Source organism: Centrocercus urophasianus, unplaced genomic scaffold, assembly GCF_019232065.1.
Source record: "Centrocercus urophasianus isolate 14NV4802_14NV808 unplaced genomic scaffold, USGS_Curo_1.0 seq_14, whole genome shotgun sequence".
In the NCBI taxonomy this organism is placed as follows: domain Eukaryota; kingdom Metazoa; phylum Chordata; class Aves; order Galliformes; family Phasianidae; genus Centrocercus; species Centrocercus urophasianus.
The window spans coordinates 1,808,439-1,832,457 of NW_024884586.1; the positions used below are offsets into that span (position 1 = coordinate 1,808,439).

Genomic DNA, 24,019 nt, shown 5'->3' on the forward strand with positions numbered 1-24,019 from the left:
CTTAACTGACCTCTATGAATGTGAGGCAGTAATTTATTACTAATATCACAACTTTGTATCAGTAACTTAAAGTCTAGGGCAGGTCCACAGCTGTTGTAGGACGCTAGAGTACCATGGGGCCAGGACAGTTTGCTTCATTTGAGCATCTAGCCTGATGACTTTCCTCCAAGAGGTAAAGTGGAGGCACACAGACCTTAGGTCACTTGCATGCAACTGCATGAAAAGCACGTTCTGTAGATGACTTTTCTTCTGAGAAATTCCCCGAGGCAGACGTGATGAAACTTTTCCATATTATGGACTCTGCTGCAATCCCCCAACATCCAAGGAGGAGTCAGGACTGTGATCCATGTCACCCCTCTGAGCCCAGACTGGTCATTCACACGAGCTACACTAGCTGCAGCACTGGACAGTTTTGAACAGTTGCACTGCTAACACTTATCCACTATTCTCTTTTCCTTTCATTTTCTGAAGAAATTGCTTTCCTAAAAAGGCAAGGCAAAATGAATTAATTTATTAGCACTGTACTGAAATGCTGAATAAAGAAACTTGACAAACAAAATCTTTGATTGTTTCTAAGAAACCTACAACCAACCTCTGGTAAGTATTAGAACTTAGTTATGTAATTATGACTTCTGCATTTGTGAGAAGAGCTCTGATGTGCTACAGACATCTGTACGTTATGGAGAGAGGTCATTGGGTGTATGACTTACAAGATCTGCACAGTGTTCTCATGTCATCTATGGCTGTTCTTTCTCTTCAGTTGTAGATACCCAGTCAGCTTCATCAAACTGAGTCTTTATTTGAAAAATTATGTGCTGAAAGGGAAATGCATCTATCTTTATATGCCTGTTTGTTTTTGTAATTAGAAACTGAATCAACAGTGCATTGAAGATGACACATTTGCTCATTCCCTTTCTTCTCCCTATGGTGGCATAAAGCAGTGAAGCACAATAATTAATGAAAAAGACTGTTTATTATTCATGGGGCGTATCTGAGGTGGAAAGAAACAGAACATAGGTTAAAAATATATAACTGAAGACTATCAGTGCCATCACAAACTATACGATCAGTTCTAGAGGGAGTGTTCCATCATTCATTCCAGTTGGGCACAATGCTCTGAAACTGTCAAAGACAATTGAACTCAGATCTCTCAATTAAAGCTCAGGCAAATGCAGACTGCACGGGGGAAGGGGGAGGAGGAGGAAGCACCTGTCAAATGTTCTGCAGGTAATAACTGACTTGGTAGGCTTCATTTGCATATCTGCTGCATCCTGTGGTCGAGTCAAAATGATACATTTTTGTAATGATAAGTTTTTTTTAGTAGAACGTCTTTTTTCTGGGATAGTCTGCCCAATAGGTATAGGCTTTGTTCGACAAGGGGCGCGCATAGTGCTCCCTTCAGCAGAGTGCCTTTGCAAAGCAAGGCTAAGCTGTTTTGAATGACAAAAGCTGGAAAATGCCCGGCTGCAAAATACTGCTTTCTCTCCTGTGGAGTAGTACTGAAGCTTAGCTGAGATCCAACACTCTCCTCAGCCTCCTGGGGTTGATAATGAAGTCCAGAGAAGGATTCCCCCGTGGGTGAGCCCATAATGTTCCCCTGAGACGGTCTCCAGCTATTCTCTTAATTCGCAAAGAGCTGTAGTGCATATTAAGAGCAAGTACTGCCTAGTAAATGTCACAGCTATAACGTGCAGCTGAAGTCATGCTGGTGGCAAGCCAAGGACTGAGTTCTGTTCTATTTCCGTTTATTTCCATACTTACACCTAGCTATGGAAAACATTTTGTGTTTAGTCAAGCTTATAAAGTCAGTCCACATTAGGAAATGTATATGACAGGAGTAAGAATAGCCCACTTGCCAAGAACGGACATGATACAGAGAACAGAGACTCTTTCAGAAGCACTGATTTTCAGGTCTTTGATTAGAACCTGCTTGCCTTTCATTACTGGATAGACAGCAGTGCTGTTGCATTGTTGTGGCAAATACAGCTTCCTGATATTGTAAAACTATGAGCAGTCACTTGCACTGAGAACAAAACTTTGATCTTCTTGTTTTGATATTCACCCTTCACCATGTTACATTTTGGGAATGTAGAACTGTTGCTGATTATTTTCAGATAGGCACGGTTTCAATAGTGTAAATGTATTCTTTCAAATTTAAACAGCTTTTAGCTGGTTGATTTGCTGGATTTTTGCTTGCTACAGATCTCGGTGTGTTGGAGGTAAGGAATAAGAATATGACACTTTGCAAGCACAATGGAGATGTGAATATGCCTTTTTTGGCTTGATAAAGGAAAACAGTGTATTGATCAATACCTAGCAAATCTAGTGTGAAGTAGGAAAATGCTCTGCACTATGGACTTCATATTAACATACACTTCTGAGCCTTGTTTATGCAAGATGATGCAGTCATAGGTAAAACAATCATATGAGATAGAAGAAATGAACAATGTGAGGTAGAAAATTCTTGGACTGTATTGAATCCATCCCTAAAACATAGCTGTAGTTTAAGTACTGTCATGGACTTGTATGGCAGATTATTCCATTTTAATTTTTTTTGTTTGCTTGTTCATTTTTAATGAAAAACTGTACACACCAGCACTTCTCTGTGGTATTCTCTTACTTGCTGCGAGATGGTTCCTTTATGCAAAGGTACATGGCACACACAGCCTTGTAGTGGCAGTGCAAATAGCTGCAAAAGCATCATGCAAGGTTGTTGTCTGCAAGTCTTTAAAGGAGGGATAAATTCAAGGAATCCTTGTGCTTGATCATCATCCCCTCCAAACCCTCAGAAGTAGTCCCACTGAGGTCTATGGGTTGCAACAAGCTTTATGTTAGAGGATCTCTTGTGAAACTTGTCTGTTCCTCTTTGTCAGACTGAGAGAGAAAACATCTGTCTCCTTTCAAAGGACAAATGTTTAACATGGCTTGAAAAAAAAAGAGTTTGTTTGTTTGTTTGTTCTTCTGCTGCATTAACTATTCTTGTGTGCATATTGTCCAAATCTGCTTGAAGTGACTGGTTCCCAGTGTAATTGGCTTTTGCTGGTAAGAAGTTGGTGGAGTTAGTGCATAAGTCTTCCCTGCTTGCAGCCAAAAGCAGGTTGTGCAGCTAATGCCAGTTAAAACAATAAGGCTTTTAGTCTGGCTAATAGGAGGATACTGTAATGAAAAGTTTGTTTATTTTATGCTAGTCAGAGCATCACAAGCTACAGTCAAGGGATAGCTTGGCCTTGAAAGCCTGAGTTAAAAAGTTTCTCTCTCCAGGACAACTAGACCATGCTTGACCAGCTTGTCTGGGGAGGTGTATAGGCCAGGAACTGAAAGAGAAAGAGAGAACTCAGTAACTAGCAGATGACTTATGCAGGACTGGGAGGAGCAGAGCTGTCTGGGAAGCAAATGTTTCTGGGGAGAAACCTGCTTCCTAAGATCACTTGGGAAGTAATGTGTGCTCTCACTTTGTGAACCATCAGGACTAGGACTGCAGATGAGCATACCTGGCTTGTGTGTTTTATGATTATTCATTAATTTATGAAGAAATTGTGGCTTCCTCAAGATTTCACAGAAAAGACAAGACTGCATTAGTTTGGAATGCGGATCTGATGATATCCAGTTTAACATCATAACCATGGACCATTGTTCAGCCTCACAGCAGACATTTATGGATTATGGAGAAGTTGGGATGAAAGGGCATTTAACAGTGCTGAGGGAATTCTTGGAATTCTCCTAAAGTAAATAGAACATAGAAATGCTAATAAGCAGTAGGAGTAAACAGTGCTTTCAGTTAATAATATTGAACAGCATATTTGAGTTCTACCTTTTGTATTTCCTCTTGCAGTGGTCTTTAGGCCAGAGATGCAATAACTGCTGATAAAAAAGGTTATCATATTTTAATTAGGATTAGATTACCTCTTCTGTATTTGCTGGTCTGTATGCTACTAAAAAAGCAACAGACGTCGTGGAAGATCTTAGTAGAGGAAGAAAGTTGTTGCTGAAGTTCCAAAATAGCAGTGGAAAAAATATAAATAATTCATTTTATTCTTCCTCTTCTTGAAGTATTAGTCAGTTTGGCGTATTTTTCTGGGAATATGAGATAGTTATCTTATTTGCTGCTATGGTAACAAAATATGCACTTATGTAGCTGTGGTCCACTGTGACTGAGTGCTTTATCTAGTGGCTTTATCTATGTTAATGTTCAACAATTACAGGATTCTGGCAATCATTTAGGCTGGATTATTATACGTGGAATTCTTTTGTTTCTATATAATTTGTGGTCCTTCTGTTGGTGGCTTTTTTGTTGTTGTTTTGTCTCTTTTTAGATTTGACAACTTGAAAGCTCGTAGCAGTTAAATCAACATGCAGTATTCCTCTGTGCGAAGAATCTTTTTTTGCTGGAGGAACAGATTTTCACATGTTGGCAAACTGATGCTTCCTGTTAGCATCTAATTCTTTTCTTTGTGCAGAAGAACTCAAAGAGAAACTAAAGAAGTATGTTGATGAAGTGAATGCCCGTAAGCCTGGTTTCATCAAGGTTGTCCGACACAACAAACAAGAGGGGCTGATCAGATCTCGAGTCAGTGGATGGAGAGTAGCCACAGCACCAGTAGTTGCTCTCTTTGATGCCCATGTGGAATTCAATGTGGGATGGTATGTGTCTGCTTGTACCTTCTTTAAAGAAGGCACGTTTCTAAGCACTATTTATAAATTACTAAATGCTATTTCTCTTGCACATAAAGGGTGAGCTTGCATTCTGATACTTTTAATAAAAAGTTTCAGAGTTGGGCATATTCATGAAAAATGCATTTGTGCTATGTAATGTAATCTAGATATATTTTTTTTTTCGGTGTGCTATCTAGAGGTATAACTACAATGTATTTAACTCTATGTGAAAATTGCATGCTAAGTGCATGCACCTTTTTCCCGTATCTAAAATATCTGTATTATGTGTTGCTGCATTTTTTCTTATAAATAAGTGGTAAATGGTAATTTTGGCATGAAGAAGCTGAGAAAGGTGGGCTGGTTACAGATATGAGGGATATGTCTGCAGTTAGAAGCAGCACACTTATGACTCAGGTTTTGCTCCTCTGTGTTTCTTGAGTTCTCTTCATATCTCAGGGCAATATTTTAAATTGTTCTCAGGAAACAGAAAATGCTTAACATTTGTGTAGCTTCCAAATATCCAAATAATGGCCTGTAAAACTACTGAGAAAAAATTCTATTTTCTATGCCTTGGCTTTTCAGAAATCAGCTCCCTCCAGTAACGCCCTTTATGGGCAAAGGACTGAAGGAAATTGACCTCCTTTTAATAAAAAATAATGTTTCTTCTGTGTTCTACAGTGTAAACAAAGATATGTCATTTTTCTCAACATTGCTGCTCTGTGCAAAAGTAGCACGTAGCTAAAAAATATATTTGAGCTTGTTTGATCCAGACATAATATCTTTGTTTTTTTCTTGAGTTAAAAAGATTGTAAAAAGGCAGGAAGTGCTGTCCATAGGATAAATCTATTACTAACTCTGATCTTCATGCCCTTGATAATACTGAAAGCCTGAAATTATTGCTATTTGGTAGCAAGTATGTAAATGCTCTGTAGTATGCAGATAGTAATTTCTTCAGTTCTCCAGCTAACGTTAATGATAATAACAGGGCATCCTAGATAAAACTGTGCAGTGTGTTATTTTGGGGCAGATCTTACTCTGCCCCATCTCCATTTCAGAGCAAAGAGAGCTCTGAATGGTTTTCTGAAATGCACAGTGTACGTTGGTATGTCCATCAGTGCTATCCTTCTACTGACATAGTCATCTTTTTCTTTTCTTTCCTTTTTTAGGGCTGAACCAGTGCTCTCTAGGATAAAGGAAAACAGAAAAAGGGTCATTTCTCCATCATTTGATAACATTAAGTATGATAATTTTGAAATCGAAGAATATCCCCTCTCAGCACAAGGGTTTGACTGGGAGCTATGGTGTCGTTACCTGAACCCTCCTAAGTCATGGTGGAAACTGGAGAACACAACTGCTCCAATAAGGTAATGTGCAACTGTGACCCAGATTAGTGTACCACAGGAAATGCTCATCTAGATGTGACAGATGGTGAGTGGTCTCAGCTATGTAATAAATTTACTGACTGTAATATTAAATTAGATGATGTCCTTGAGCTGTCCTCTTTTGCATTTCTCCTTGTCTCCCTACACATTCATTAAGAAAACTTTTATCAGGAGATCTTTTAAAATAGGTTTCATTGTTATTAGCATGGGGCTAAATACTTAGCCAAAGTGAAAGAGTAGACTTGAATGCTCAGCAGCCCTTCAGTCTCCAAATGTTGTCTACTAATTTAGTGGTAATGGGCCAGTAATGACATTTTCTTTGCAAATGCATTATGTAACAGAGTCTTTCTAACAGCTGTATTCTTTATAGTACTACCACATAGCTTTATAGCTTTGTTACGTCATAGGAGTTAATTCTCATTGACCAACAACGTGTTATCAATGACTTATTAAATCCTTACTTTGACACACTCCACCTCTGTATTTGCTTTTCATTTCTGGAGTCAGGCCAACAGAGAACAATACTTTTATCTCTGGAAGGAGGATAGGCACCTCTGAATCATCTCTGCATCTCTGTTGTCTAGGCATTCATATCAAGGAGGTCATTAGTACCTGTACTGTAGCTCTCTGCAGAATGAAAGGATGAAGACTGATTTCGCCAGCTGCAAAGCAGAACCTTAAATGGCAGTGGCTGCATGAGGGATTCATCAGTAGCAACTTATTCCACACAGTCTGTACAAGGGATATCTTTCATCCAGCAGTTCTGTCTTTTCAAACAAACATCTCTTTCTGGGAGTTGTTGGCTTAGACACACTGAACTGCTTTGACCCAGCTGACGGTCATTTGAACAGGACTTGGAGTTGAAAAGTAGTAGCCAAACATTCACAGGTTTGCCACAGACATAAAGAGGTGGTAATTTCCGCATCATTAGAAGTGTTTCACGTTTTAATGAACTGTGTTAGTAATATGAAAATACTTTGAAATTTTTCACTAATTCCTGGAGAGGCAAACATGTATTAACTGTGATGATTCTTTAGGGAAAGGTGGTTATGCTCGATGAAAAGCAAATCTTTAGTTCCATTTTATCTCAAAGTTCTGTACTTTGTATTTTGGAGTAAAAGTCCTTTCAGAATACTGGATGTTTAGTTTGGTTTGGTTGGTGTTTATTTTTTTTCTTTTTTTCCTAGCTCTTTCTTTCCCTTTCCCTGGAGCCTTTTTTTTTTTTTTTTTTTTTTTTTTTTTTTTCCCAGTGAGATACAGTATGTGCATGTGCTGGAAAATTATTATTATTATTTTTTTAAATCTACATGTATTCATGGTATCTGTCATGTCTTCAAATGTGCCTCTAGAATTATTTTTAAAAAAGCAAGTATTCTGAAAAATACTTTAAAAACAAAAACAACAGTTAATTTCCTCATTTGTAAATATATCAGAAAGAATCTTTCTGATAGTTCAGATAGATCAGGTCAAGTTCTGATTGCTGTGAAGCATGGAAGCATGTACTATAGCACTTCAAATCAAAGGCAGAAAAGTATATATTTCTGTAGAGTTGTACAGATTGTGATTAAGACATCCTGTAAAGTGTTTGAAAGCAGATGAGTGCAGTTTGAGTGTTCCTAGTAAGTGGCAGGGTGTACTGCTAATTAATATCCTGTTGTTCTCAGAGTTTCAAATAGCTGCATAATAGTCAGAAAATACATCTTATTTCATGTCAATATGCATTATAAGGTAGGCAAACAAGTGAGAAGTCCACACTACCTGGCATTCTCTTCCTCTGCATTTCCTACAGGTGAAATTAAACTCGGCAGTTGAACTCTTACCTTCTTGATATTAGCTCTGCTTAGTGGAAGTTGGCTAATTCAGGTCGTGACCTAAATGAGCTTACAGGTTTGGTAAAGATACATGACTTGTTTAGATTTGGTTCAGCACAATAGGCTGGTGTTACGGAATACTGGTAAGTTAGGCATTTCTTGATTCAGGATTGAAGCTGACCTGGAAGTTCCTATTCAAGCAATTACCTCTTGAAAATATGCTTAAAGGTAAATGTTTTCTTAAATGCAGATGAACTGCGTTTCTGGCCAAACACATAAAACCATGCATCATTGGGTAGCCTTGTTAATTATCACAGACAAGAAACTTGAGAACTTAGTGGAGGCAAACTGTTCCATATTTTGGTTACAATGTCTGATGCCCCATAAACAAAGCTGGGGCTCTTGGATCTAATACTGTGAGATCGTAAATCCTATGTGTTCTGGTGAATGTGTTTGTCCAGTCATTTTGAATCTGTTTTCCTTCAGTAGTGCTTATTTCACTATAGAGTCAAAGACATTGGAAGACAAAGCTGTAATTTCTTTGAGAAAAACCTCCCTAAGAATCTGACATGCTCTTGAACCCAGCAGTGATAAATTTAATCAGTTTCTGAATAATGAAAATGTGTATTCTATCTGTTAATTTTGTTTTCTCCTGCTTTTTTCTTCCAGAAGTCCTGCATTAATTGGGTGCTTCATAGTAGACCGAGAATATTTCCAAGAGATTGGCTTACTAGATGAAGGCATGGAAGTATATGGAGGAGAGAATGTGGAACTTGGAATCAGGGTAAGAATTGTATCCACCTAACACTGGTAGCTTTCATTTAAAATACAACCAGATCTTCATTATGGGGCAGGGAAAAAAATGTGGAGTCACCAGTGTAGGGATGAATGCGTGCAAAAATGAAGTATAACTCAAAAGAGCAAAAGTTTGCATATTTTTAAAAAAGAGTTTATATGGTAAAGGATAGAATACAGAAATGGGTATTCTTTCATACAGCCAACAATGCTAAATTCTGCACAGATGATAACTGAAATATGCAGGCATTTATGTCACATTCCCTCTGTAGGGGAATTGAAGGTATTCCTAATATACTGAATTTGCACAAATGCGCATTTTCTTCTTCCATTTGTGTACTGCATGTAGTATTTCCTGTGATTTGTGTACCTCTTTTATCTCTCTTCACAACTAAATACCATCCAAAAATACAGTGCTGTTCCATTTGAGAATCTTTCAGGTTTTTTTTGATACAAAAGAATTTCCTAGCTTGATAGGCGGTAATGAAAAATGGAATGATGTGTGTTATAAAAACTATATTCTAAATCCTTCTATTGCAATGTTAGTGGGCCATTGTATTTTGTGCATTTTGGTTACCAGAATAAAAATACATAATTATGTATTAGTGGAAAAAAAAAAAAAAAAAGAAACTGTCTTTAAAAATCAATAATTTTCTGATAAGACTATGAGAAAAACAAACAAAAAAAACCCCTCATTTTTACTTTTGGGTTTCTGCAATTCTGTTCCTACCACCTGTCAGAGATAAAATGATATTGCAAGAAGTGCAGGTACATTCTGTTACATTAGAGTACAGTTGTAAGGAGAGGGAGAGAGAAATGCAATACTGCTTCTTTTAATAACACCGTTCTCTTGGCTGTGAGAGCCAGAGAGCCTTATTCTATTCCTGAAACCTGATTTCACAGCTCAGTGTTGCAATGAGTTGAAAATTAGTGTCACTTTGATTTTACTTTTCTTTTTTCAACTGACAAAACTAGTCTCCATGTGAGAGTAAGGAGTTATATCTGGTTCTGCATCCTGAGAAATATGTTATCTATTCTGCTATACTTAGTCTTGCAGAAGTTGTTCTTGAAGACTGCTTAGATAGATAAGACCAGGGAGACACAAATCTTTTCACATTTGAAACTTTGGAGTAGACTGGATCATTGGAATAAGGCCCGGCTCTGATTTCCTTATGGCTTTTTTCCCTGTCTCCAGTGAAGCAATGCCTGACCTACATAAAATACTTTTATCTGTAACAGATTGTAATGTGCAAGGTAGCATAATGTATTCTGCCTCATCTAACTTTATCCTAACTTGGATCTATGTTCCTGGCTCTATCAAAACAAATTTCCGAGCAGATATTTCAGCAGGTTATTACCAACTCTTCTTACAGTTCTCAGCATATCCTAGATAATACCAGGATGAGTGTAACTGTATAGTACAATATTAGAGCTTCTGAGAATCATTGTACTATTTCCTCTGTTGCTAAGCTTTATAAGCAAGTTCCTATCCTCAGTCACCTGCTTCTTCCTCCACTTCACAGGTATGTACCTGTGGCCATAACTGTTTCCTGACAAAATACAGATGACTGCTTAGAATGTCCTGCTGCAGTGTCAGCAGCTGTGTCATTCACTTGCATCCCTAGCACTCACCCTTACTGGTGCCATTTGATCTCCTTTAAGTAGGTCAGAAGGAGATTTCACACCTGTCTCTGCAGTACCAAATAATTACCTCTAGATTTTCTGTGCTGCTTTCAGAGGCAGAGCCTGCTATGAATCAATAAGGCAGTAGTTATTCAACAAAAACTATGTTGCAAGTACTTTATTAGTGCAAAAAATAATGTTTCCATTTTAAATATGATGCTCTCAGGTTGCTCTGTTTGCTTCATTTTTCATCACTATTTTCTTTGTTTAAAAAACAACAAACCTCACCTTGTATTCTGCTGTGTGTTATACATTACCATGTAGGGGAGGGGAAGCAGACATCAAGTGTGCCCAAACTAGCCTGGTGTCTAGGCTGTCTGGCAAGTAGGATGATGTGCATTGCATTCTTTCATTTGATGGAGTAGATTTTTTTTTGTTTGTTTCCACGTTCTGAGTTTCCTAGCAGAATTCAAGCAGCCTGTTCCCTTTGCAGTACTTAGGTACAGGAAAGCAATTCCTTCATTGAGAAACTTTATGCAATAAGCGTATAAGAAAAGATATTTTCAGAATGAGGAAAGGTAGCATTCAACTACAGAAACAGCAGCGAGAGCAAGGATCATTTGAGCTACTTGTTTACCTTAAGCATGTTAAGCTGAACAAGGTCCTTATAGTACTTTCATTCCAGAGGAAATAAAGCCACTGTTGGCCAAACTCAGGCATACCACCTAGAGCATCGTGCGATTACAAGACTGCATAAGCCGATATCTCTGTGCCTATGTGCAGAGGCAAAGCCTTATTCTCCGTTTGCTTTTTTGGCAGCTGCATCTTCAACAATGTGAGATAAGATTTAATCTCCTGGCTGAGATTCTTCTGAGAAGCAAAGGCTACTTACTTAGGATGTCTTTTCATTATATAGGAGAAATCACTTACTGTGTCTTCTGAAATCTTGAAATGGTTTGTTTTCAGTTGAACTAGCAGAGTTTTCACTGTATAGGGCTAGGAATCTGATCCTGATGCAGTGGAGACTTTTTTTTTAATTTTATTGCATGAGCATATGCATCCCAACTAGTGGGAACTGAATCTAAAGCATTGGTTGCTGATAAGCAGTAACAAGACATAGAAAATAGGTGTTAGAGTGGAGGATTATTCACTTATTTCTGACGTGAATTAGTTCCTCCTCTCAGCAGTATTCATCTCTAATTTGGAGTATTAACTTGTAAGGTTTTTACCTTGTCTATGGCATTGTAATAGTTTTTGTAAGATATTAAACATATATAATCTAATGTTAATAGAATTCCGTTTCCTTGAATTGAAAAATTAGTTCAAAACAGGAATGTGTTTTGAATCTTAGAAGCAACACAGTATTTTCTTCTCAAGCAGATATTTTCTTGCAAAGCTATTTATTTGATCCATAAGAAAACAAAGGCAGGCTGTTTGATGCAAGACTTGGCAGCACCCTTTTGAACCGCTCAGTCGCTTACTCACTCAGTCTGAGATTACTGAAAGATTCATTTACTGTGTTTATTTGTGATCATTTGCAATTAAATGGATTTAAGTTTTCTTCTAAGGGACGAGATTAAATTTGGACGGTGAGATGGAATCACATTGCTTGTTTAAGAGAAGAAATGTCAATTTATAGCAGAAACAAAGTGTGAGTATAAGGCTGCAATTTATAATCTTTATGTAGGCTCTCCTTCAGGCTGTGTTTGGACTTGCATTACTTGCAAACAGAAGCTTCTACAAAGTGGCCTCTACAAATCCATTGCAATCAATTAGATGTATTCAGTTAGATCCCACACTGGGTGGTTCAGGAATAGTTTTCAGCAGGCATCTTAGAGGCCTGTCACAGTTTCTACAGATACCAGCAGAAGATTTCCTATCAAGAGCAAGCCTGCAGCAATCATTTTGTCTTTTAAAGCAACCTACATGTCTGATGGAGCTTCCAAATGCTCTGTTATGACAAACGTTTTTTTAGGAACAAATATTGAGTGTTTTGCCTCAGGTCACAGACTAAGTCATCATCAGAGTTGAGGGAATGTAAGCAAGGGCTTTGACTTAGAGTAATTATGTGTGCGAGAAAGACTTTGTGCATGCAGATGAACTTATGTTCACAGGAATGTAATGGCTTTGTTAAATGGGTAAAAGAAAATTTTGTTAGAGTGTAATAGCTCTTTAATGGAAAAGGAGTGGGTCTTTCTCCCACTGAAAGATATATCAAGACTCTGCATCAGATGACCTAGAGGGAAAATTGCATTTATAGTTCAAACTGATTATGGCACTCTACTTGAATTTTTAAGTTGGATTTGTTATAAAATAGCATTATAATAAATATACCTTCTTAATTAGCTGTTGGTCTAAATGTTTGTTTGTTGAGCTAAAGTGAAGCTGATCCTGATGCTTTTTCTGGGAGTAGAAAACTAAAGGAGAGAGACTTATGGACAGAGAAGTAGGAATGAGTTTTTTGACTAGAAAATGTTCCAGAATTCTTTGGGGTATTGGCTATGTAATATGGTCCCTTTATTGCAGAGCAAGAACATTAGAAGCCTGTCACACCATTACCCAATCCATTTTTTTCTAAATGCCTGTGGTGACTTCCCCTTTATGTTTTTCTGTTTATTGCAAGGTGATTGAGCTCTAACTAGATTTATCTAATTGTTTTCCCTTTTTGAAATTCCCCCTGCATCCCCTTCTGGAATCATAATGGTAGACTGCTGGCTAGTTGGCCCATTCTACCTTTCTGTGCCTAAAAGCCTATTGCTTGTTTACATTTTCAATCATTTCCAAACCAAAGTATTTGTGTACCCTTATGGTTTTTCACTTGAAATCTCTTTCTATTAATATGCTCTTGTAGAAGTGTTCTTTTTGATACTCATGAGTGAGTGCAGATACTTGTATTTGCTCCCAAATATCTATATCTCAAAGCATTTTGAATTTTTCCTTCTTTTCTTGGAAGTTTCCAGCAATTTTACCTGTCAGAACTTTTAATATAGACCATGAATTATTATAAGCATACTACATATAAATAGGTGTCAGTTTTCATTAAGGAAAAGCTTTGCACAATGCATAAATCAGGCTGTAGTCTCAGCACATTAGAATTAAACAGCTCTGGTGTTTTATATTTCCTCCTCCTCCTTGCCCTCCTGTTGCTATTAGGCTTGCACCACACCCCTGCTTGGCCTGTGCCAGCACAGCCATATGAAAGGCTGCACTGTATTCTGTCTATCTGAACACATGCAGTTCAGGGACAAGCTTCACATTTCAACTTTTTTGTTTAACCGCAGGAATATGTTCCATGTTAATCAAGTCGTGTTTTGCCATGCTGCTTCACATACTGTCGTGTGAGGAAAGCTGTGGGGAGGGAATGCCAAGGGGTAAAAATAACTGGGAGGGAGCAGAAAAAGTTAGGAAAATTTTCATATGGCTGTGTTTACCTGGAGAGAGAGCAGCAGGGTTTGAATAGCATCCATTTTGTCCGTGCTGCTGGGTCCTTCCATGGCACTCCACAGAGCCATGTGGATATTTCCCCCAATTCCCTTCAGAAAAATGAATCTAGATGTCCCCCATTCTTGCCCTATCAGCTGCCATTACTTGCTGTGGTCTTGAAGTCATGTTTTAAAATTGATTTCAATAAGTAGGCTGTAGCCCTTTTCATTTGGGAATGATTCACTTTACAGGAGAAGTCCTTAGTGTATGATGTTGGATTCTGTTCAGTAATGTTGGTCTGGTGATGTGTGGAGGAGAGAACTGAGAAATACAGAAGGAAGAGCATTCTTAGTTGCTCCTTTTTGATAACACTTAAATTTTCCTTTTGAAAATTGTGATTTTTTTTTACCTTTGCATTAGAAATGTATCAGAGAAATCTTTTGTTTTCATCCACTTTATAAATTAAAAGGAGAACATTATTAGACTGAACTCTGCAAGAAAAAGATCCTAAATACTAACCAAACTTTACTTATAAGGAGTAGCCAATGCTTTTCACAGCCACCCTTTCACCAAGAGAAAAAAAAATTCTTGGCATTGGAGGTAAGTGGAAGTACTTGCCTAGCACTCTGTATAACCAGTAGTGGCTTCTCATTGGTAAAGTTAATTTTGTTTTGGAAATGACCTCATCACATTAACATCCTGAATCCCAAGATGAAATAGACTAAAATTCTCTACTTTTAGGGCTGCCGTTTGATCAGAAAAATAAATGGCCTCTATTGAGAATAAAGGAAGGAATTGCTTCTAAACTGTCTAGACAGGTGTCAGTTGGGACATCAACAAGAACTGATTTTTTTTGTGGCTTTTTCTGTTTCTTTGTGTCAAGCCTCCTGTAAAATAGCTGATTTTTTTTCCCCATATTTCTCATGAGCGCCCCAGCAGGTAACCTGCAACTACAGTATGTGTAATTATACACAGAGACTATTTCTGGTTTTCCAATGGATTTTTTTATTTTTTTTTTCCCTGAGGAAAGTGAAGGATTGGTAAGAGCACCAGCTAATGTGTCACACTGCTCTACCCTGTGAGGTAGGGGGAAAAGGCACTTGGAGATTTCTCACAGATGCCTTTTCACTCGTTGTGCCTGTGTGGCTGCACATTACTAGCTGAGCTTTAATATAGACATCTGGATGTTTTATGGAAGGAAATTGTTGTTTACAGTGGAACAGAAAGGAGTAAAACACTTCTAAGTCATTACACACTTATAAATCTGTGTACTCAGGTCATATACAATTTAATCAGAGCATAATAAAGTAGCCTCATGAATCTCTCTCTTTGCCTTATGTCACAGCATGGCGGAAGTAACATTTTAGCTGGTATTATTTCTTGGAATAATTTGAGAAGATGGTTTATTGTTGTTTTAAGGTGATTTGGGGGGTAGGGGGAGAAGGGGAATCTGCCTGGAATTTAATCTTTGTTGAGAGCTCTTAGTTCTGCAAGACTGAGTGAGTAATCTAATAGAATAAAGATTACAGAAAGACCTATGTTAGAGGACAAGGAATTGTACTGTAAAATAACTGGTTAGATGACCAAGATGGATTCAGTGAGGACCTAGGGTGTTTGGGTTGAAGCTGCAAAAAGCCAAATACTTTAAACATCACAGCACCTTCAGCTTGGTCTTCTGGTACTGATTACAAGTCTTCAGGATAATTGCAAGGTCAGCAAGAGTAATCAAGCTGAGTGCAGCTGTGGTTGGTGAAAGAAAGGCAAAAACATTAGTGAACATTGGTGAGATATGTTGCTCTGTGAATACCAGGCCAATGGGGACCTAGTTATTCAATTTGCTTTGTTTTAACCTTTTAGGGGGAAAAGTGATTTATTTGACTTTGTATTCTTGACATAAACTTGACAATGCTGTGATTTATGTCACGTAATTATTGTGCCTGCCAATGAGATAGACAAATTTGAAATAGAACAGAATGAAACCTTACACCTTCAGTGACTCCTGAAGTGTTTTATCTCCTGTAGCAAGGTATAGAATAGCTTCCTGCAATTAACAAACAGCAACACAACGTAGGTAGTTTAACAATGTATGGTGAAAGTTTTACAGCTCATGAGGATAAGTGCAAAATTAACCCCTGCAGAACAACAAAAATTTCTAAGAATATAATGAAATGATTAACTGGAAGGGGAAGAAAACAAATAATTTAATACTGGAAAAAATCTTTACATTTTCAATTGGGCTCTTCTGTAAAGGCACTATTAATGTGAAATGAGGCTTATGAGACAAATATGGATGACTTCAAAAGTAAGATTGAAGGGGTAATTTACATTTTACAAATTGAGAGTTTCTAGCTATGGCTCTAGTTATGTTAAAGGGCTTTCTTTTATTTTCTTTTAAAAGAAGTTCTTCTACATTATGGGGAGGGTACATTTTGTATTATCATCTTGGTTGTAGAAAAAAGCTGTCAGTGCACAAATGTATGTTTACCTGAAAATATGAGAGGGTTGTATGATGGTAAGTAGAAGAGTCTTGAAAAACCTCAAAGGGCTTCAGTAAAACAGCAGGAGTAATTTAAAAGAAGTCTTTCTCTGCAGTCTCGGATGTGCAACAATCTGCATGTTGTTCTGAGATTGGCTGTAGGCAGTCACTTGAAATCGTTACACCCCAATTTTCTGCTCTGCAGGAGTGTACACCAAGGACATGATTGTTTTCTCCAGCCCTTTCAGTGTCTAGAAGCTGGGAGTAAAACAGAAGCTTGACTTGAGTAAGCAGTGTTTTTTCTTTTTCTTACTGTCCACCCATATTCCAATTTGTCACGTTCTGAGTTTATGTGACTCCAGACAGGACTCTGCATTCAATTCTACTGCTAGGGCAGACTTCTTTAATGAGAGCACCCTGTCTGGGACCATTGGGATAAGCAAAAAGGTGCATGGTTTCTTGCTGAATTTGGGGAACGTTAACCAAAACCAAGAATACTAATTGTAACTACTGCAGTTATTTGGTGAACACTATCTTACTTCAATGGAGATGCACCTAAATAAACATTAATGTATTTCATACAAGCGTAGTTTTTAGTTTTACAGGGACAGATGCCCAAACATACATAACAACCCAAAAACTTTGAGGGTCCAGTTCAAAGCCCACTGTATGCCACATGCACATGGATTTCAGTAGTTTGTATGTGACCATCCTCCCTATCCTGTCTACAGCCAGCTGTCAGAGAACTAGCTATTAAGATACCAAAACGAATATGCAGATCCAAAACGTTCACAGACCCTGCTCATGGTGTAGTAGTTTGTTTGTACTTGCCTGTAAAGCACTGACCTCATTATTGGCTGTTGGTAAATGATTAACAAGATTCACAACTACTTTTTGCATTAAATTGTTTCCCCAAACATATGTTAAAGGTAATTAGTGCCTTTTTTTTTTCCATAGTAATAATTAATTCACATGGACTATTTTTTTCTACATCAAGGCATCTGTGAGCTTTTTTAATTTCATCTGTTGTGAACTTCACAGAAACTAGAAATTACTTTATCTTTTTGAGAAATCCCAATAAACTACTTAATTATTAAAAAATTTTGTTTGCAGTCAAAATGAAATGAAGTCATATCATTTCTTAGAGAAGCTGCACGATCCGTGTAAATTTAGTGAGTGCAGTACATGCTAATAAACTGTTCAACATCGTGTAGGATTTGTATTTTTATTAGATTAAGCTTCCACAACACGAAAAGAGCACTCAGTGACTAAAGAGAGAAAAAGAAACACTATTAACAGGGAAGTGCTATATCATTTTATAATGAAATACAAATTAAATATTCAGGGGAAGAATCACCTTTGGAATTATAATTGTTTTGATTAAACATGCAATTTCAAATATGTTTAAGTGTAATTTAAAAGGATTTTCTAGAGGATATTAATTTAAAAACACAAGCACATCGAAATGTAGACTCTTTGTCTAGTAAAATATTTTACGGGAATGAATGAAATTTGCCTTAAAAGCTTTTGACCAGATTATTTTAGGCATGTGTAAGAATGTCATCTGCCTCTGGTCCATGCTGCAGGCCATGCAAATGCTGTCACTACTGCCATTATTTAGATGGAAATGGGTAAGGTGTGACAGCATAGTGATGTATAAGTGCTTATGTCTTTAAAAATGCTGGAAGAATCAATTTGATGTGTTTCTGCTTCTGCCATTGTCCCACTTGTGCTATCCCACTGGAGTGCCACCTTCAGTCCCTTACACCTTCAGCAGGTGATGTGCTGTGCCACCAGCTGCTTCTCTTTGCAGTGCTCTACATCTCATATGCATTCCTGACCCTTCTAATGCAAAGAATGTGTTTTCTGTTTGCTCTGTGGGGCTACTTGGTGCACATAAATTTACACAGGTGTAGGGCCACAATTATAGTGCACGTGTGAATGTGTGATGTCAATAAATCAATAGTAAGCAGTGCTTAGAGCTGGAACAATCGCTGTGCATATACTGCAACAACTGAGCACTTAAAAGGGAGGTAGATTTCCACCTCCCTTTTTCAAATAGATTCTCTGCATTCTTTAATGTTCCTATTATATCTCACTCACTTTGTTTAGTTCAGATCCGTAGGCTCTGCTGATTTTAGTCTTTCAAGGTACTAAGTGTTAGAAGTCACCTTGGCACTGCTACTGTGCCTTCATACCTTGCATTTTGCTCTGGAATTTTGTTAACCTTTGGTAGTGATGACAGAATCCTTTTAAGCAGAAGAAGCTCTGTAAGACCTTATTGAAGGTATTCCAAATACATGAACCTCCTTAGGAAATACAAGAATATATAGCTATTTCTCAGACAACCTTTTGGAAGTGAGCACTGAAGACATGCTGAAGGAAATTTTGTGTTCTTTAAAAGGAGTTTGTTCTTTTTCTAACAGAATTCTTTTTGCAAAGTACACCAATAGGAGCAGAAAACAAAGAAAATCTTCCAAAGGAAAGCAAGCTTTCTGCATTGCTGAGGCTTCAGCAATGATGTTAAGAGTATTTCCACAGAAATGCAGTCCATTGCATTTTGTTTTTGTTTGTTGTTTTTTGGTTTTTTTTAAGGAAAAAGTGCACAATTTTGCCAGGACTTTATCTTAAGGCAAAGCTGAGCCCCGTGGTATAGTTTGAAAACTGGTGCTTTTACAGAATGAAATGTGGATTGCCATTTACTGTATCAAGATGATAAAGTGTATATGTGTGTTTAGAGATGTACAGGATATTGAGACTATTGCCAACAGTTTCTTGATACCAAAGGTAAATGATCTTTGGTGCAACAGGAAAAAGTGCTACATTTCTTTTTTAATCATTTAGGAAATTCAAGCTTCTTCCTACCAGTTTCTTTATGTATGGGTTTGTCATTAAGTATGTTACTGACTGCAGGGACATAACACTCAGAGGCAAAATGTTTTACTTCGAACCATTGCCTATTGTAAAACAAACCAAAAAGTCGTAAAAACTCTTTTATGTTTAGACTTTCTACTAAAGTCAATGATGCTAATTTGTAAAATAAATAAACACATAAAAGCCAAAGTACAATAATTTTAAACCTTTATTTATAGGCATTACATAAAGTAACAGTGCTGGAGAATTGAAAAGGTACTATTCAGTGTGCTTAAAGCTTGAATACTAATTAGATTAATACTAATAAGTATTATTTAATACTAATAAGATTACTAATGGCAGCCAAAGAAAAGTTGTGGAATTCACAGGAAAAATGTGTGAAGGTGTGAGAGGTAGACCCCTCAGTTTCCATTCCTATTTCTTAACTTTAACAACAATCTTGTCTACAAGAATTTCATTAGATGAAATCTCGCCACTATAAAAGGCTTTGTTCTGAACTGTCTTGAAGAAAATAAATTTCTTAATACTGAAATATTTTTTTAAATTAAAAATTGTCTTTCACCAAAAGATGTTGGTTTAAATCAATTAATTAATTAATAAGCCCTGAACTTGCAACTTTTGTTGTAAGATTTATACCTTTTCTGAATGTCTTGAAAAGTCTTCCACTCTTTGGATGGTTTCAACCATGTGTAATGTTCCCAGCTATTGTGTTGTAGCCACAAGAAAAGGAGAGTGGAGATAGGAATGGTAAGATTGAATTGAGCAGTTGGTCTTAGCGAAGGAAGAATGAATTAATTGTTGTTCTTGGCCTGCAAGAGATTTCCTTATTGCAAATATAACTGGGGAGGAACAAAGAGAAACTAATACTTTCTGCAGCAGTCATTTATTCCTGTGATAGTGTTTAGTACTGATATATCCTGCTTGTTATAGTGTTTATTATTTAGCATAGTAGGGTCAGCTAAACTCTGTGATCTTGTGCACATTTTGAAGAGCTGAAAATCCATAGTCTATTGAATATCATGCTATTTGGAAACCCACTTTGATGACTCCCTACGTTTCTTTGCAGCTGGTCTCTCTCAAAGTACAATGAAGCATTTGGACTAAAAATGTTTATCACCATACTGTAATGCTATGGGCAAAAAGAGCCTACGGGTGAGAAAAATACTTGGCTTGTCCTTAACTATCAGAGCAAGTCAGGATTTGTGCTTTTTTGCCTTTATAGGGTACTGCATCTCCTTTCGCTCTCCTAGAATTCTGCAAGGCTTTGTAGCCTACATCTGGGGCAGCACTACTTGCCTAGTGCTGTGAAAAACTGCAACCACTGTCCACACTGTAACTTATCCTTCCCATATTGTCAAATCACATTTGTTACTCATGTTCTCCTCTATTAAAAGAAAAATAAATCATTAATTGCAGGATTTATCGTCATATATACAAACTATTAGCATATACAGCTAGTCCAATTTTGCTGTATGCTAATGACATTTCATGGTTTGCAGGAGGTTTTTGGTCAGAAATAATGTGATTTGTTTTTGAAGTTGTTTAATGCAACCTATCTGTTCAGCCAGCAGCTGCATTGACAGCTTCTTCTTAGCATTAAGTTTTTAAGTGAATTCATGATTCTTGTGGAGCAATAGGTTAGTCTTTGAAAATGGAACGAAGGCTGAAGTTGTCTGAGACAAAGAGGTGGCCGTTATGTTAGATTAATTGGATTTTATTCAGGTACTGGGTAAAATCTTATTTACAAACGGTATGAAAGGCTTGGTCATTTCAGGATGTTTTTGAAAACATCTATTGCTTCATTATGAAGTCAAATTAGATTCTACTAATTACTGAATCAATACTGAAGTTACAGATGAATGCACTTTTCAAATTTTTATTTCAGACCCTATTTCAGCTTCTTATAGACAGAATTTTTGACATAGTTTGTTGCTGAGATGGCATTTAGATATAACTCCAACTATCCCACAAAAGATTTGCTGTTAATATGCTGGATTTAGAGCAATACTATCCCTAGTTACGGTGAGCAAAGACTAGGCAGAGTAGGTAGGGCATGTGGTATGTGAATTGCCTCGTGCTATGCAAAGTTATTACCATCTTTACATCTTTCTGGTCTTCTATTAAACTGCTTTAAACAGTATATAGTGAATAACTCTGAAACAATTTATCGTTGTGCGTCAGTGTTGTACTGAGAAATGGCTTGGATTGAAAGCAGATACTGAGTGAGTGAAGACTAATGATACTTCTCATTTAATCTTTGCAGGGAATTATAGCTGAACCAGTTAGAATTAAACCCTTGAGAACTAGTATTTTGTTAGCTTGTTAAACTGATTTGCTAATTTTGATTGAAAATTAGAAAGAACACAAGTGCTATTTCCAGATTATTTATTCCTGTGCCAAATTGATTGCCTATTTCATTTTGAATACTTATGAACATCTCAATTTCATTCTGTTGTTGGTAGCATTTATATTTATTTACTCCTACAGTTTTCCAAGATCTGGACACAGACATATCACAGTCATCTCAGTTCCCTTCCTGACTGTGCCATAGGTCTATGAGATATCTCATCTTCCAGAGCACTTTGAAAACCAAGGCTCTATCTCTTCTCTCAGCATATGCTGACTGCAATTAGGCACCAGTTCAGAAAAGGCTTTGTATGCATTCTGAATCCATGCCACATTGTTTGGTCTCGGGAGCTGCCAAATGCCTAAATGCTGTATTCAAGCCAGATGTCTAAATATATAAAATGAATGACTGAACAAAGCACCTCCTTAGTAAAGCATATGCCTATAGGACAGACACACCTGATGGGTATGAGACCAGCTCCAGAACATGATCTGCCAGCTCAAATCCCTGGCAGCTGAGAGACAGGCAGAATAATGTATATTCCTGAATGGGCTGTACAGGGGAGGAGCACCTTCATTCTCATTTTTTGCTTTCTTGATATAGACCACCAAGCCTCAGGAATCTCTCCTAGCAGTGAAGGCAAATTGTCACTTTTTAGAGGAGCATGCTTGTTTCTGGAATGCTGATATACTTGTTCAGGAGCAGGATCAGATGATTTGAGCACATAAATGTTTTTTTCCTGAGCAGCATACACTAGTCAATTAAGAATGGGCTACCTTGATCTTGTTAGCAAATTTACATATTTTGAGATACATAGCAAAAGATATTTGTAAAATATTCCAACTACATCACTGACTGTTAAGGCTGCATACATTTCCTCCTTAGCTGAAAGAACAGAGAAAGGAGATTAGAAATGAATGCAATACAGATGTTTAATGTACATTTGTTCAACTGTGATACTGGTCAAAACTGGAAAACACATTGGTGTGGGTATAATAACCTACATTACAAATGTATTATCATTTGTAAGGTAATGTTTGTTGAAATTGTTCATAGAGCATTTTCATTAGACTTCCTAGTCTTTGACAGTCCTCCTCAAAAGAAATAAGCATGGTCTATTTATAATTATTTAATATTTATATTTATAGTCTTCCCAGACCTTGAAACTTTGGTGATCTTAAGAACTTCCCTGGCATAGTTTCCCTGTAATGTAAGGCTGGCAAGCCCCAGATTCTGAACGGTGCATGCGTGCACTGAGAGAGTTTGTGCATAATCTAAGACAAATGCCTGCAAGGCATTAAAACGTGAACCCAGACACTATTATATGTGGATGCATTATAAATAACTGTCTTAATAATCTTGAAGATAACTTAATTCATCCAAGAAAATTGTGATGAGGGGCTAATTCTGCTGGAAGCTTATACAGCTAATTCTGTTGGAAGCTTAAGTAGTGATAATTATCTCCTCCACAACTGCGTAAAACAACAACAAATAAGTCCTGAGCTGTTATTCCCAGTAACAGTAACAAGCATAGAGTGAAATAATTTCAGTAAGTTTTCTAAAGGACAGCAGTGGTGTAGGGGACCTCTTGCTACCAGAGTGCCTTTTCTCTTCCTAGGTGTGGCAGTGTGGAGGAAGCGTTGAGGTTCTGCCTTGCTCCAGGATTGCTCACATTGAAAGAGCACATAAACCGTACACAGAAGATCTAACTGCTCACGTTCGGAGAAATGCACTGAGGGTGGCTGAAGTCTGGATGGATGAATTTAAGAGCCATGTCTATATGGCATGGAATGTACCCCAAGAGGTGAGTCACAAAGACGTGTGTTTGCAAGCTTTGTCTTTACAGCCTTTGAGTTTTGGTTCCTACTCTGTTATGATTTTATTCTAGGATTTCTTTGTATGTGTGTCTTACGTCTAGGCATAAAATAGAATAGCATATATGCTGACATATATGTGTAAATATGTATGTAGCTGTGTCTTCTAGAATTAATTCCTTTATCCTTAAAAACTAATTCCTTGTCAACCTCACCACTGATGAGTGTGCATGGAGATTTTAACCTAATAGTTGCAGAAATATGAAAAGAGAAGCATCAAATCTGTGTTACACATCTTACTTTGAATTTGTCTTCAGTAAGAGAAAGACAAAACTCTATCAGATTTTTAAGGTAGTATTACCAAGGGGCAAGCAATTTTAACATCTACATACAAATGGGTATCAAAATTGTTATTATTACTTGTTAATTTGAAGTGTCTAGTGAGTACCAACATATCAGAAAGTCCATTGCAATAAATTTTAAAACAAAGACACATGGCTACATAGTTTTTAAAAATATTCTGGAACATGTCTTGACAGCTGAAATAGGCCTATAAAGCATGAGTTTGCTCACCACTTAGAAATTGCTACAGGTTGCTTGGAGACAATAGACTAGGTCAAATTCAGGTATCAGACTGGGTGCTAATACTTCTGCTTAATCTTTGTTTGTTCTAAGATTACACTGAAAGTGAAATACAGAAGAGAAAATCTTCTACACAAACATAGCTCCAGTTTAGGCAAAAAGGTGTGTCTCACTGTGAGAGACGTGTGGAGAGGACGTGTATGTTTGGTGGCCCTGCTAGGCAGGGGGGTTGGAACTAC

At 37.3% G+C, this 24,019-nt stretch overlaps 1 protein-coding gene across 1 annotated transcript in view; it reads left to right on the forward strand.

The window, feature by feature from the left end:
• The window catches only part of GALNT18 (polypeptide N-acetylgalactosaminyltransferase 18), a 210,299-nt gene that overhangs the window by 140,406 nt on the left and 45,874 nt on the right, over positions 1 to 24,019 (forward strand). Inside the window, exons 5-8 of the mRNA XM_042813823.1 lie at positions 4,458 to 4,641; positions 5,820 to 6,017; positions 8,516 to 8,630; positions 23,003 to 23,188. Of these exons, the coding sequence (XP_042669757.1) occupies positions 4,458 to 4,641; positions 5,820 to 6,017; positions 8,516 to 8,630; positions 23,003 to 23,188 (683 nt within the window). The remainder of the gene's footprint in view (positions 1 to 4,457; positions 4,642 to 5,819; positions 6,018 to 8,515; positions 8,631 to 23,002; positions 23,189 to 24,019) is intronic.